Here is a 16,218-nt window from a genome sequence, read left to right as displayed (position 1 = left end):
CATCCAGATCTTCTTGTATCATATTCCAGTCCTCCTCCACATTGGCAATACCTCCCAACTTTTTCTCAGCCACAAGTTTTATTAGCACACTCCCACTTTGTGCCGAGGTTGTTAATGAAAATGTTAAATGAGATTGGTCCCAAAGCCACTCTGTGAGGAACTCCACTAGTAACCACCCTTGAGCCTGATGATTCACCTTTCAGTATGGTCCACTGAAGTCTCCCCTTTAACTAGTTCCTTACCCACCTTTTAATTCTTGTATTAATCCCCATCTTCTCCAATTTAACTTTAATTTTCCCTGTGGAACTGTATCAAAAGCCTTACTGAAATCCAGGTGGATTAGAGCACTACTGAATTTCTCTGTCTAGAAAAATTGGTTACAGTCTCAAAGAAAGATATCACGTTGGTGTAGCACAATCTACCTTTTGTAAAACCATGTTATAATTTATCTCAATTACTATTCACCCCATGTCCTTAACTACTTCCTCTTTCAAAATTTGTTCCAAGACCTTGCATACAATTGTGGTCACTAGCCACCAAGGGAGGCAGGAACATAGAACCTGGATGTGGTCACGAATAAGTTATGGGAAGATGGGATAATGGTGAGAAGAACAATATGGGAGAGGTGGTAATAGGGGTCTGGAAATGTGCAAAGTTACAAAGAATTTAGTTTGAATTTAGTTTTGTTTTTAAACAAGTGTAACCATTTGGATAGGTATATTTGCAGGCTTCAGTAGCCGCACAGCCCATGCTGTCTTCACTGCAACAAAAGTGATTTTATACTGAGATAACTGTCTTAATGTAAAATCGTAGTGGAGACAAGGCATACGTCATTTTTACCTCCTCATGGCTAGCTGATGTAAACCTCAACTGGTGCGGGTATTGAGTTGACCTTGACTAGCTACAGTAAGATTAAAGCCTGCCTGTGGCCTTGCCTCCACTAGGGTTTTTACAAAGAGATTATCTAGAGGTAAAAACAAAATACTTTTTTTGCAGTAAAGATGTTAGTTCAGGTTTCCCTAGAACTCCCCACCTCACTTCAGTGCAACCCTCCTACAATCCTGCGAGCAGAAGTTGTTTTCTTACCTGGCATGTTTTGTTTTATTCCTCCCTCTCAGCCCCCCAGTATTTCAGAGTTCTAGAGAGCTAGTGAATAAAGATAACCACTGCCAAAGGGGTGTTTAAAACCCATTGAGCTTTATAACAAAGATCTTTTTTCTCCCCTTTCTCAGCTCAGTTCTGCTACTAAAAGCATTTGGTTAAAACTCAGCCATGCTGCTGAATAAGACAAGTTTTCATTCTAACACATTTCCCAAACTGAAATGGGACCGGTAGCATGTAATCAACAATTTCCCTTGCCTGTAAAAATGCAACAGGGCAAAACCCATTACTTTTACAAACATAGAAGGGGATATTTATTTTACACACACACACACAACCTACTTTAACTCTCAAAGATATGGGCTGAATTTATTGTCTAGCTCTAAGGTATTCCAAAATATGTTCAGCTGTTAAAATGAAGTCTATTGCTTCTGAAGCTATCAGAAAGAGTGGAAGATTTATCCAGTAGTGCTGGAACAATTTTTATACAGGGTATGCTGAGAGCCATTGAACCAAACTGTAAACCCTGTATATAATGGAAACCACTTTAAGCCAGGAAGTGCAGCAGCACCCCTAGTTCCAGCATGCACGCGTGTGTGCGTATGTATCAGTTTAGGCAGGTAGATATGATGCATACTGAGGTATACAGTTAATTGGCTAGGAGCAATATTTTTATGGTGACTGGCAGAAGTTTTTTGTTTGTTCTGCAGACCTTTCCGCTGAAAGGGATAGGGAATGAAATCAATGGGAAAAGAACTAAGTGCTTTTAGAAATCTTCTCCCTAAAAAAATCCAAGTCAATGCTATAGGGCGCCACTAATAGACTACACTCATCAATTTTACATTTACTGCACTATCAGTGATCCAGCTATTTATATTACTTTCAGTCTATCATTTAGAAACAAAGGGAAAGTATATAAAGGACTGTGTAGTCATCCCACTTCAACCATTCATTGTATAATCATGTGAAGTCTGCTCTTAGATTTTCTCTTTTTCCTCCCCCTGGAATGAATCACCCAACCCACAAGGGCTCATCTACTGCAGGGGGAAGTAAGGAACAATCACTCCTAAACAATAGCAGGAGTCATTAACATCTTTCCACAAGGAGCCTTATCTTGGAACATTAAATGCTGTATTAGCCAAAGTACTTTAGAGGAACAAAAATAAGGGAAAATGGAAATAAAAAGTTAATGTTTATTTTGTTAAAGTGTCCAGTCTTACAAGTCTTTCAGAGAAAGCATAGCAGCCTTCAGCACTTGAGGTGCTGTTACCTGCCTAAACATAATCCAACATATCAGGCTTAACTCAGTTTCACAATTCTAAAGTGTCATACCAGGGTGTGGGGGACACCAAGCTACAACGGTGAGAGTACTTTTATAAGCCATGTGAAGTGTTTAAGCCATGAGTTATGTCCTGAGGAAGGGGACATAGCAGCTGTATAAACACTCTTATTGTGAGGTCCTGTCAGTTCTTTTCACACAGCCCGCACTAGTTTGCTCTAAACAAGAGCAATTCGCACAGCTCCCCATTTGTTCATAGAACTTCTTGAAAGAGCAGGTCAGTGGAGAATGTGGGATTTTTAGAAATCCCACATTCAGCTTTTCTTGCCAGGCAGCTTTACTCCATCTTGACTTGCTAGACTCCCCTTTCAGCTAGGGCTATTCATAGCTACCTGCTATTTTTAAACAGTAAGTTAATGGGTCAGATTTCAGAAGTGTTTCAAAGCAATATATATTAGTCTCCAGCTACAGCAGGAGAAAGTGGGGAGAGAGAATGTGCACTTCCTGCTGATATTACTTGCCAAATTGGTGCTCAACTCCACGCAGATGGGAGAGACAGAACCCATTTTCTTTTGTCAGCTCTACCTTTTTTTTTTTTAACTGGATGGTTGACAGCAAGATTGCAGCATCCAGCGTGTAGCTAAAGGTTTCTGAACAGTACTGCTAAATGAGATTAAAGCCTATGTTAGTACTTGAAGTTTTCAACCTCTTGCAAATGCTGAGTAACAGCTCAACACAGGTGTTATTACAATTTAAGGCATATGACCATTTTGTTCTTCGGTGAAGAGAATAGACATCATATCAACATTTTAAAGATCATTGCTAGATAAGGATAGAGCCAACAGGAACAGCTGGCCACATGAATGACACTAGGGCCTTGGCTGCACTGGCGCTTTACAGTGCTGCAACTTTCTCGCTCAGGGGTGTGAAAAAAAACACAAACACACTCCTGAGCGCAGCTGTGCTCCCAGCGCTGCAAGCTAATCCCCACAGGGAGGTGGAGTACATGCAGCGCTGGGAGAGCTCCCACGGCGCTTTGGAGTTTTGAGTGTAGCCAAGCCCTAGTATGAGTAAACATCACTAGAGTAATCACCCTACTGCACTTCTAAAGCAGGCACGCCATCTATTCAAAAGAGCCATCCCACCTCAGGAGAACTGGAAGAGAATGGAAATCACAGACTAAATGAGGTTTCAAAATATTTATTCAATCAAGTCCCTTTCATAAAAGGAAGTGGCTGAAATGGAAAAGGCTTAAATAATAAAGTGACATGAAATGGAAATGGCTTAACGCCTCCCCACTGTTCAATCCAATAAGATTTTGGAGCTTATTTTCCTCGTACCTCATCTGCTGCAAAACATGAATATGTTTTCCAGTTTCCTACTCATCTGTTAGAACAAAAACTGAGGACCTAAGTGTGGTTCAGAGACTGAAAGTGACCTTAAAATGTTATCCATGCTGATAAACATCAAGAGTTTGGTTTTGTTAAAAAAATGAAAGTGAGCACAAAACAAGTGGTGGAGAAAAAGGTCCTGAGGTAGGAGTGAAAGTAGTTCATAGAAAGTAGAAATAAAAATAATGAATACCTCCAAACACCCAAGAGAGTTGAGGGGCACAGTAAATTAACCCACAGGTGGACCTAACAGTGGACCAACTGGTAAGTTCAGCAGAAGAAAAAAAAAAACACAAAACCACAGACACTCCAATGCATTGTTTCAAAGCACAGCAAGATTTAACACATTTAACAGATTCAGCTTCTGCTACCTTGGTTGGTTCAAATTCATTAGTTGCAACTTAAACATCAGGCCACTTACCATAACAGCTAGAATTCAGTTTACCAAAAAGCTTAGAACTGTGGTTCCTATTGTGGCACAAGTGTACCTGGGATAAATAGTGGCCCCAAGAACTAGTTCAACTCAATAGTGCTGTTAGGAGACATTTGGCTTTAATTTAAGTTCTGTTTTTAGTTTAGCAGCTAACATATGTAGATCCTGGTTATTACTATTAGAATCCTTTAAGACTACCAGGAAGAAGAAACACTAATCAGACCCTCACTGGTCTGTTTAACCTGAACAGGTTTCCTAGGATAGTACACAGGTCAGTTGCAGCCCAACTCAGCTTGTACCTGATAACCCACTTTAAAAAAATACTAAAAAAATGGGGCATTGACTGACTTGCCTATAATTGGGAAAGTGTGTGTTAGCTAGGTCACTCAAGGGTTGAGTGATCAGGAAAAGGAAGGGAACTGTACTGGAAATGAGAACTTGTCCTGTTATGGGCCAATGTCTAGATAAGTATTGAGCAACTGTAGGTGCACAGCAGCTCAGGTTTTGACCCCACACTTAAAATTCAAGCTCTCCCCCCACCTCATGCCTCTGAGATCTGCTAGTGTAGCTCCAACATCTGCTTGAAGGAAGAGGAAAAGTGCATCTCAGCTAGTTCACCAATTCAGAGTGAGGCATTTCAATATAACCTTGGTTTCCATTATGACAAGTTTTCAAAAACTCTTTATTCATTCTGATTTTGCCCCTGGGGGAGCTATCTAGACTTCTTGTAACAGTCCTGGTTGAAATATTTAAAAAGCAGCAAGCAGCTTGTGTTTCCATGCATGATCAATACTGGTCTTATATTTTCTTTGTGGAGCTGGATCAAACATAGGCATATACTTATTTTTCAAACAGGAGAAAACAACACTCTAAAAAGAGGAAGTCTTCCCCCAGCCCACCCCCACCACCCCCCAGCAGGATGGTGGTTTGTCCTAAGGATGAGCTATACAGCAGTTCAGGAGGCCTGTGTGTTACTATGCATATTTCTAGACACTTTACAGCAAACTTTCTGGAGGTCAGTCTATTTATACAAACAGTTCAGGACCTAAATTAAATGCAGTTTTATATAACTAAGAGCCCACCTTCAGTATAACCAGAAGAGTCAGGCAAGTCCGGTGCAGAACCTTAGCCCACTTTCCATAAGCAATGTTATAACTCTGCACAGTCCAAGGACCAGTTAGATCTGTGCAAGCTACAACTAGTAAGTTGTTTTGTAACTAGGTACCATGACTGCTGTAGAGTAGATGGGTCCTAATCATACAGTCCCAGGACTGGTTCAGGACTCAGTAAAGAACTGCAACACACCAAATTTAATCTAGCAGAGTAGGAAAGACAGACTCTCTCCCCCATCTGCAAGGTCCTTACTCTGACTATAGAGAGTCAGTTCAAAGCAGCATTTGTACTGTATCTTGAAACAGATCAATTTTCTGAGTAAGCAGTCTCAAGTCCCCCCCAGCAGGTTCACTGCCCTCCTTGTGAATACAAAACCCTAGCATGATTGGTAAATCCCATTCTGCAAATCATTAGCATCACACTTCTAAATCCCAGTCTTATCTCTGATACAGTGCATTCTGAAATAGCTAACACTCTTCCTTTCACCAATAGCCCCATATCTGTTGTAATTTCAACACACACTAAAATCACATTAGAAATGTGAACCTGTCATCCAGAAGAGCTTTTACAGCACTTTTTCCTCTGGAAAGGAGGGGAACTAGGAAAACATGCAAACGAGAGTTGATTGCGTTATCCCTTTGGATTGTTTGACTTTTCATGATGAATGGACTAAGGAAGACAGACTTTATACCCTTCTCAGAAGCATTTCTATAAACAAGCTAAGTTTTCCTAGCTTTCAATGTAGCTTTATTTAAACATCTGAGCATCAACAAATCCAGAGCCTAGTTAAACAGATTGTTTCAGCATTTCTAGTGTGTATTACATCTGATGCAGAAAGAGAAGCTGTAGTGTTCGTTATTGCCCAGAAGATCTGAGACAGAGGGTGTCTATGCTTTGCCCAACTCAGGGCTTTGGTGGCAGCTTGCCAGGAACCCAGTGCCTGCCCACCCGCCGTCCCCGCTTTAATATGTAGGTAATGCCTGCAAATACTACATATCCCAGCAGGCAGTGCACCAGTCTTGGAGGATCCAAGCAGCTGGGCAAGGTGGAGCATTGCTTACTGGAGCTGTAGGGTCCATAGGCTTCCCCTTCTAATGAACACAAGGTGGCTTTGGGGTGAATGGTAGAAATGTAAGCCACACTTTAACCACCCTGGTTTGAGAACATGATTATGAGTAGCTATCACTAAGCTATGGCTGCCTCTGCAAATGCAGAAGGGGTTTTGCTGAACAGTCACAAGTTAGCCTTGTTTCAACACAGATTCCTCTCTCGTCACTATGGGGCCTCCCCTCCCAGGGGGCTGGAGGAGCCCAGTTTAGGGAGGATTCTTAGACTTTTCCTTAACAGTAGGGCAGAGAGAAGAACAGGGTTACCATCCCAAACACCAAGTTCAATCAGCATTAGCCTCTTGTCATCATGTAGGCCAAGAGGAGCAGCAAGAATGACAGCTGCTATAATCAACAACAACAAAAAAAGTAGCTTTGTAGATTGTACTTATAAAAGATGCTGGCAAAACCTCAAAAAAAATATATCCACAGCAAGGGTAGGGAAGAAGCTTGTTGAATATTCCTCTCTGCTACAGGCAGCATCTCTCCTATTTTGAGTTATACATAACGCTGGCTAGTGTGTTTGTATTTTTAATGCCCCAGACAAAATGCTGAGGGGGAAAAAAAAAAGTTTAAAAAGTAGTTAAAACACTTTTTAAAATCCAAAGTCTTGAAGTACCTCAGTGCTTCTGGAAGAAACAGTCTTACTGCTTTCCACCCAAGTCTTATCTCATGCATTGAGCTGCATCCTTCCTGTCCCATTTACTAAAAACACCACATTCAGCCTACTGACAGCCCAATCTAGGTGACATTCTAGAACAGCTAATTTAGGCAATACCAGCTAGGGAAGCAGGCCATGCGATCTACTGGCCAGCACAAAGGACTGGAATCTGTAAAGACAGTGCAACCTCAAGTCAGCAGATGGAAACTGGGTTTAAAAAAAAAAAAAAAAAAAAAAAAAAAAAAAAAAAAAAAAAAAGTCCTGAATCCAAGTTGATCTTTGAGGTAAAATTTACCAAAAATGCCAGCATCTTTAAAAATAAAAAAAAATAAATAAAATAAAAAAAGCTGTGCCATCCCCCCTCCCCTCAAAGAGAAGCCCAAAACAGCAAATAGTGTGGAACTATACAAAGTGTCACAGCAAAGTAGAGTTGAAATTTAAAGAGGCTCCCTGGACTTTTGTCCTTTGACTCAGACATCCTCAGTCCCTGATGCACATAAGAGCCCTATCTAGGGTGATGCAGCAGTAACTGGATCAGCACATTTCTCTCCCCTATATATTCAGAGAGAGTTACCCTGAACTAAGTTGGCTCCACCAGCGGTTCTGGTTAACTCCATGGCAGCTTTGGCATCATCCCACTTATCTTGCAGAACAGCAGCATCTCTTTTGTTCCCGCTGTCTGTTGCAGAGGAGCCACCCATTCTACCTTGGTCCTCACCCTGACCCCGAACCTCCCCCATCCTGCATCCAAGGGAGCAAGCAGCCTTGTTCCCAGTCGTGTTGGTTATTCAAGGATCTCCTTAACTAGTCTGGTGTTGGCTGGGACGGTTGGGAGATGGAATTGGAATGGAATGGCCTTTTGTTTCCTGTCAGCAGCTCAAACTTGCTCTTTGTCCGCCCTCCACAGCCGCTCCTTGACCTCCAGAGGCAGGGTGTTGAACAGGTCCTCCTCTACCACCAGTCCACTGCGTTTCAGCAGAGGACACTCCCCCAGTTCCACTGGCAGGCACTCCAGGCGGTTTCCCCGCAGCTCTATCTGGGACAGGTTGGTCAGCTCGCCCACCCGAGATGGCAGCGATTGCAGCACATTGTTTCCCAGGTTCAAGGTCCGCAGCTTCCTGCACTGGAAGAGCTCAGGTGGGAGACTCTCAATCTGAAAGGAGAAACCAGAGAGATACAAATGTGACATATGCTCACCTAAGGCAAGGCAAGCAGACAAGATGTAGTCAGATCACCTGCCTCCAAGTACTCACTTCTCCCTCAAATGCATTTCTGCTTTCTTCTAGGCTGACCCTTATGCATGGAATGCTTTCCCCAAGAAACAGTAAAGCTACTCCCTTGTCCTCACGCAGATCCTCTTCTACAATATTATTTACAGTAAACTGCCACATGAAAATGGCTAGGCTAGGGCCGAGTAGAGATTACTGACAGAAGCAGGGAAGATCTGAAACCCACTCACATCTAGTCTGTACAGCCAGGTGTTCCTATCAGTGTTTCTTTTGTCCCCTCCCAGAATCCATCCATCCATCACTTTTTCTCTCCCTTGGAGTTTAAGCTCTTGACATTGGACAGCCTTTCCCTGTTCGTAAGGCACCTAGCACCGTAAGGCTCTGATCCTGATCAGGGCCACAGGGTGCTAGAATAATAGAAGTAAAATGACAGACAGAGACACTCCATTTTTAAAGTATAGTCATTAGCCACCTGCAAAACACACAAACCACACGTCAGGCTATTCTCTGCATTGTTCAGTTTTGATGTGCAGCGCACACATCCCTCCATACCCTGGTTATAATCCAGTTTCCTAACCACAGAATTGAGAGAGAGAGAGACACACACACACACACACATTGGTCTCTAAGTGGGTGACTCTTGCTCTCCCAGCTTTCCCCCTTCCCTGCCTCCAGAACTTCATTGGCACAGCTCTGGCAGTTCCATAAGAATAACCCAGCTTTCACCTTGAAACATCTGAGGTAGAGTTTGAGCCTGCCAGTTCTTTCCTCTACAGAAGGAAATGTAAATGACCTCTTTTCTTTCTAGCTGCTCCAAAGTAAACAGTCTGCTCGAACCCAGGGGAGCCCTGCCTTACACTGACGTTATATGGACAGTTGTAATATGGGGGGGGGGCCCTCCCCAACATTCATTTTCTATCTACAGGATCAGAGACCAGCAAAAAGGCACCAAGTGTACTATATGGACAAACATTGCTAGGGTCCTCCTCCTAGCCTCTCTCTCTCTCTCTCTCATCATAGGACCTACTCTGCAAGAATAGAGATCATTTGCACTGTAACTGAGGCAGAGACCAGGTCTTATTCTTCTATGTAGCACACAAGTCCAAACAATAATTCAGGTGGCCAGTGAGCTTCTCCTACAAACATCTGCTCCCGCAGGACATGGAAGCACTAGTACTCTGATCTCATTGCTATTATGGAAGGCAACATTCTGCTTCTTCCTTGAGCTGTCCTGCTCTAATCCCTAGGATGGTCTGCATACAATCTCTTCCCCTTAAAAGCCTGGCAGAAACAGGGAAGGCAGTGTTTTTGTCATCGTCTGAAGCATCAAGTATTGTCCCCGGATGGAAGTGAGGAACTTGACTAAATGGAATGGTAGCAGAATTTGATACGGTGATTTATGTTCCTAGGAGTGATTTACTAATGGAGAACAGCAGGCTAGTGGTTTGTGAGTATTTAAGTGGATATTGAGCCATTAAAGAAACAGACATCTTTGATCCACAGTGTGCTGGGGGAAGGAGGGGAGAAGCCATGCATTAGGATTTACAGTCATATACATGTTTTAGTATCTATCTGAATGCTAGATTTTTGTGCTTCCCAGTCTGTTGTATTCTCCCATTCCTTCATTTTACTTGAACGTAAGCTCCTTGGGCAGGCACAATCCTTTCATTATGCTCATGCGCAGCGCCTCGTGCAATGGGGCCCTGATCAGGGACCTTCTAGGCACTACCACAATACTCAACTTTTGGACAGTGTCAAAATACAACAAGAGAAATTAAATAAATACCCAGCACCACTGGCTCCCACCACCTATGCACAGATAGCCAAGTGTCAGAGACATTACTAGTCCAATCAGACTGTCATGGTATCTAAGGGCTTGTCTACATCACAAAGTTGCAGCGCTGGTGAGGGGGTTACAGCGCTGCAACTTAGGAGGCATACACATCTGCAGGGCATCACCAGCGCTGCAACTCCCTGTTTGCAGCGCTGGCCGTACTCCCGTTTTGTCTCGGTGTAGAGGATCCAGCGCTGGTGATCCAGCGCTGGTAATCAAGTGTAGACACTTACCAGCACTTTTCTTGACCTCCGTGGAATAAGCAGGTATCCCAGCATACCTGAGGATACCTCTCTGGTAATCAAGCAGGTCTCCTTCCCTGCGGTTTGCTCCGGTGTTCTCCGAATCCCCCCCCCCAAACGGGTCTCCTTCCCCGTGGTTTGCAGGGGGGTTCGGGGAACGCGAGAGCAAACCACGGGGAAGGAGGCCTGCTTGCACGGGGTTCGGGGAACACTGGAGCAACCCGGGGAAGGAGACCTGCTTCTCCGCGGTTTGCTCTCGCGTTCCCCGAACCCCCCTTGAAGCCACCCAACAGCGCTGCAGTGTGGCCACATCTAACACCACTTGCAGCGCTGGTTGCTGTAAGTGTGGCCACTCTGCAGCGCTGGCCCTATACAGCTGTACTAATACAGCTGTAACAACCAGCGCTGCAAAATTGTAGATGTAGACATACCCTTAGTCTGACAACAACACTATAGTTGAAATGTTAATTTCATTATTTTGTCAGCCATGCCTTCTTCCAGCAAGATTTCTAGCCATGCAAATATAAAAGCTTATGGGGTTGGGTTCAATAGATTCAGGCATCAGTTCATGACCTTCCCCTTAACTCAGTGAAAGTCAAAGCCTATCCTTTGCTTAAAACATAACTGCACTCTATTTTAACTTTAATTATGCGCACAAGATCTGCCTGGAGTAGTCACTGGTTACAGAGAGTCTTTAACAAACAGCCAAAGTTCTGAATAAGCTACAGCCAATGGAACGGCAACAGCAACAAACAGCAATTTTATTCAGCCATCATTATTTGGAACCATCATTCTGTACAAGCAGCAAAATTCAGCCTGGTAGTCATAACTAATAAGACCAATCACTTATTTTCAAGTGACAGGAGTGGACTTTATCAAAGAAGAAAGTTCTGTGTTACAACACAGCCCGATTCCCAGAAAGACAGTTGTACTAGCCAGCTCCAGAAGTAGCTATTTACTAGGGCTGCTGGGCTAGCAGAGGAGCTTTGAGATAGAATTCTTAGGGTCAGGAAATGCAAGTCTAGCAGCATTTTCTGCTGCTGCTATTTACTGTAAATAACCAGGCTTCCTGAGCCCAAGGGTAATTGTGGCCTTGCCTACTTCTCTGCAGGGAAAAAGAGCTGATTAGCTGTTTCACTGGATCTCCAGGAGACTTGGGGGCTAGGCAGAAAGAGAATACTGCTTCTAGCCTTCATGGTGCATTAGTGTCTTTGGAAGAACAAGATGGGTGGTTCCACATTTTATTGCAAAAATAGAGCTGCCTCAAGCTTCTTTTCATCCAGAAGAGAAACCCCACCCCCAGATTACAGAGGATGCACATCTTGTCTTAACCCTGTGTGACCTGGGCTCTTGAACAATTGCCAAAAAAGGGTACTGTTCAAAACCTGTATAGTTCTGCACCTTAAAATAGAGCCTTAAAAGCTTCCTTCTCTTTGCTTAGTGCAGCATCCAGCAAGTGCCAGGGCTTGTCTACATCAGAAAGTTGCAGCGCTGGTGAGGGAGTTACAGCGCTGCAACTTTGAGAGTGTCCACATCTGCAGGGCATCACCAGCGCTGCAACTCCCTCTTTGCAGCGCTGGCCGTACTCCCGTTTTGTCTCGGGTGTAGAGGATCCAGCGCTGGTGATCCAGCGCTGGTAATGCAATGTAGACACTCACCAGCGCTTTTCTTGACCTCCGTGGAAGGAGGAAGCCTCTGGTAATCAAGCTGGTTTCCTTTCCCGGTTTGCCCTCTCGGTCCCGGAGCCAGCCAGCAAACCGCAGGGAAGGAGACCTGCTTGCTCGGGGTTCCGGGACCGAGAGAGCAAACCGGGAACGCCGCAGTTTGCTCTCTCGGTCCCGGAGCCAGCCAGCAAACCGCGGGGAAGGAGACCTGCTTGCTCGGGGTTCCGGGACCGAGAGAGCAAACCGGGAACGCCGCGGTTTGCTCTCTCGGTCCCGGAGCCAGCCAGCAAACCGCGGGGAAGGAGACCTGCTTGCTCGGGGTTCCGGGACCGAGAGAGCAAACCGGGAACGCCGCGGTTTGCTCTCTCGGTCCCGGAGCCAGCCAGCAAACCGCGGGGAAGGAGACCTGCTTGCTCGGGGTTCCGGGACCGAGAGAGCAAACCGGGAAAGGAAACCAGGTCTCCTTCCCCGCGGTTTGCTGGCTGGCTCCGGGACCGAGAGAGCAAACCGCGGCGTTCCCGGTTTGCTCTCTCGGTCCCGGAACCCCGAGCAAGCAGGTCTCCTTCCCCGCGGTTTGCTGGCTGGCTCCGGGACCGAGAGAGCAAACCGCGGCGAAGCTGGTTTCCTTTCCCGGTTTGCTCTCGCGTTCCCGGAGCCAGCCAGCAAACCGCGGGGAAGGAGACCTGCTTGCTCGGGGTTCCGGGACCGAGAGAGCAAACCGGGAAAGGAAACCAGCTTCGCCGCGGTTTGCTCTCTCGGTCCCGGAACCCCGAGCAAGCAGGTCTCCTTCCCCGCGGTTTGCTGGCTGGCTCCGGGACCGAGAGAGCAAACCGCGGCGTTCCCGGTTTGCTCTCTCGGTCCCGGAACCCCGAGCAAGCAGGTCTCCTTCCCCGCGGTTTGCTGGCTGGCTCCGGGACCGAGAGAGCAAACCGCGGCGTTCCCGGTTTGCTCTCTCGGTCCCGGAACCCCGAGCAAGCAGGTCTCCTTCCCTGCGGTTTGCTGGCTGGCTCCGGGACCGAGAGAGCAAACCGCGGCGTTCCCGGTTTGCTCTCGCGGTCCCGGAACCCCGAGCAAGCAGGTCTCCTTCCCCGCGGTTTGCTGGCTGGCTCCGGGACCGAGAGAGCAAACCGCGGCGTTCCCGGTTTGCTCTCTCGGTCCCGGAACCCCGAGCAAGCAGGTCTCCTTCCCTGCGGTTTGCTGGCTGGCTCCGGGACCGAGAGAGCAAACCGCGGCGAAGCTGGTTTCCTTTCCCGGTTTGCTCTCTCGGTCCGGAACCCCCCTTGAAGCCGCCCAACAGCGCTGCAGTGTGGCCACATCTAACACCACTTGCAGCGCTGGTTGCTGTAAGTGTGGCCACTCTGCAGCGCTGGCCCTATACAGCTGTACTAATACAGCTGTAACAACCAGCGCTGCAAAATTTTAGATGTAGACATGGCCCCAGATGCTACACTGAAACCTCCTCCTTCTCAGAGGAAAATTTTAGTTTTAAACCTACTGCTGAAATGTGACTGGCTATACAATGCCACACACCTTCCCCAATGCCAGGGATGGTGGGTTAACCACAGCTTAATCTGATGTTAATGGTGGTTTAACAGACAGAATGGCTTCTTAAACACTAGCTGTTTAGCTTAATTTTTCTGAAGGTTAGAGATCAAAGTTAATGCAGAATGGGTACCACTTCTCTGGCTCCAGGGCTGCCACGTCACTTTTAGAAGCAAGGTGGCTACTGAAAAACAATCGAGAGCTGGTTGGAATTTTAGAAGCCTCCTTGACAATTGTATTATAAATTGCTGTTTTGCCTCCAGAGTTTTCCCTATCAAAGGCAGCAATACTGAAGTTTTTTGGTAGCATCAATTAGACATCGACTTGTCAAGATGTATCTAAAGCATTAAGGGGCCTTATTGCAGACTGAAAAATATGGGTATCCTCAGAAGAGGCAGGAGTTTGCTGCATATTTCCACCTGAATTCATAATCATTTGCCGTGGCTGGTTGCTTTCTGTGCAATTATGTTACCAGACTTCTTTGTGACTTCCGGTGGGAATAAGTAAGTAGTCAGATGGACTTTTAAAGTAGCAAAATATTTTGTTCTTATGTCTCTAGCAACAAAGCCTCCTGGGTTTTGTGGACAGAAAGAAACAAGTAGAATTCTAACCAGACTATTTTTAGTTTCTATGAGGCATCAGTGGATCTTCAAATATAAATAGGCCAAATGCAGCCTTTAGTTGGACATACATAAAATACTGTAAATTGCTTATAAAGTAACTCAGGTTCAGAACTGCAGGACAGTCCACTGGGAGGAGTTATTAAAGTGAAAGTATATTACAGCAACATCAAGCAGCATGTCACAATCGGGTCCATCTCTTCAAGATTTGCTGCTCCTAAGCAATTAAATGAAATTGCATTAGGACCAAGGTAACTTCCTGATCCCATATTGCAATACTTTCTCTGCTTGTAAGTTACAAAGAAAAACTGCAACTGAGTTAAACCGGAGCCTGATTTACATGTGGAGAGGACACTACATTTGCTGTAGTCTGAAGGTACAGGTGTACTTGTATCAGCGAGTGGTTAGTCACGTTAAAGGCCCAAGGGCAGGTCAAATCTTAAAACGCCGCAGTAGCACTTCAATGAGGATGCTGCTACGCTGATAAGACAGCTTCTCCTATCAGCATAGCTACCGCCTCTCAGAGGTGGATTAACTATGTTGACAGGAAAAGCCCCTGTATCAACATATACTGACCTAAGCCCTGGTGTAGACAGCACTACAGTGGGTCCCAGGTATATATCAGGGTAGTGTTCTTGAAAAGAGTGAAGGATACCAAAACACTACATGCCAGGGACCTCCTGGTACAGCAGTGGCGTAGATAGGTGGGCAATGACAGGGGCAGAGGAGTAGGAGTGATCTAACTGCCTCTCCCACTGGCCTTGCAAAGGGGGGAGATGGCAGGGCACATAGATGCTCTGGCCAGGGGCTCCCATAAAAATGGGGTGCCCTGTAAAAATGTGCACACCACCACCAACCCCCCTGCTCTGCTCAGTGCTCCTGCCAGGGTGCAGGGGCTCACCCTGCTCCACCTGGCAGGAGTACATGGGCTTGCCCCAACTCCACTCCCCTGAGCGATGTAGTTATACTGATTTAAGTTTGTGGTGTAGATCTGGCCTGATTTAGCTCACTATATAGGCTAAGGACAGTGCACCAACTCAGATATTTCAGCTCCGAGTTTGCTTCTGGTACTACAAACAAAAGGTCTTTTAAAGTGGTAGTTAGAGAAAAGGCTACACAGAATAAGTGTCTCTAATTGTACAAGACACTAGAAAGACTCTTTCAGAGTCCAACTACTTGTCAACAGGTGGTTCTTGACAGTGTGCTGCATGGAGAGCCATTATCTAACATGTATAAAATGGCATCTACTGGGTTTGTAATTTACGAAGAAACTGCTGCATGTCTACTTCTGTTGTTTTTAGATCATGCAGATACCAGTTTCCAAAATGCTGTTACCTGCCCAGTGAGCAACTGATGAGTAACGGTTACCTACATTTCTAGGACATTCCTATGGGATTAATATTGGAGAATTAAATAATAAATGGATCAAGGTCTTTGCAGCATACTAAACCTTTAAATCTCTGCACAGCTCCACCTTTACCTATTTTCTTCTGCAAAATAAAGGCAGCTAATTACATCCCACATCCTCTTGTTTCCTATGCTCCTATGCTGCTCTTTCACATTAGCTGTTCCTTTTGCATTGTCCTCCCACTCTGAGTTTTCCACCTGCATTCATATTGCCCCTTATGCTTGGAACAGTCACTTCCTGGGCACTATGTAGCCCAGTGCTGTGTGTAAAAGCTACTTTTCACAAAGCCTCCTGTATGCGGATCTCCTTAACAAGATTCTCATGGAGGAAGTATTTGATATTTGATTGTGAACTCTTCAAGGCAGGTCCTGTCTCAATGTTTTCTGTAGAGCATTGTGTACACTTATAGCACCATAAAAAACACTCTGACAGCAGTCCTATGCAGAAACACATAGGTGGCTAATGGCCTCAGCTTATATTACAAATGCAAATGGTTTAAGTGTAATTTCTCAGTTCTCTGTTCTAAGAAACTACTGAAGAGCAGCCAAAACAGTTATGTTTGCAATCTATCCATTAGCCCAAAAGAATTTTAATT

The 16,218-nt window shown here is 45.3% G+C and overlaps 1 protein-coding gene across 8 annotated transcripts in view; it reads right to left on the bottom strand.

Annotated features, from left to right (window-relative positions):
• Positions 1 to 214: 214 nt before the first annotated feature.
• Positions 215 to 16,218, bottom strand: part of LRRC8A (leucine rich repeat containing 8 VRAC subunit A) — a 37,056-nt gene continuing 21,052 nt past the window's right edge. For 7 of the 8 annotated variants that reach the window (XM_030535719.1, XM_030535720.1, XM_030535717.1 and 4 more), the window contains one exon: positions 3,428 to 8,237. In XM_030535719.1, the coding sequence (XP_030391579.1) occupies positions 7,962 to 8,237 (276 nt within the window). In that variant the 3' untranslated portion in view covers positions 3,428 to 7,961. Of the gene's footprint in view, positions 225 to 3,427; positions 8,238 to 16,218 lie in introns of those variants that run through there. The other variant, XR_003996802.1, reaches the window with a different exon arrangement.

The sequence above is a fragment of the Gopherus evgoodei genome, chromosome 16, assembly GCF_007399415.2.
Source record: "Gopherus evgoodei ecotype Sinaloan lineage chromosome 16, rGopEvg1_v1.p, whole genome shotgun sequence".
Lineage (NCBI taxonomy): Eukaryota > Metazoa > Chordata > Testudines > Testudinidae > Gopherus > Gopherus evgoodei.
Note: the sequence above shows the minus strand (reverse complement) of the source record. Positions and strands in the feature narration are given on the sequence as shown.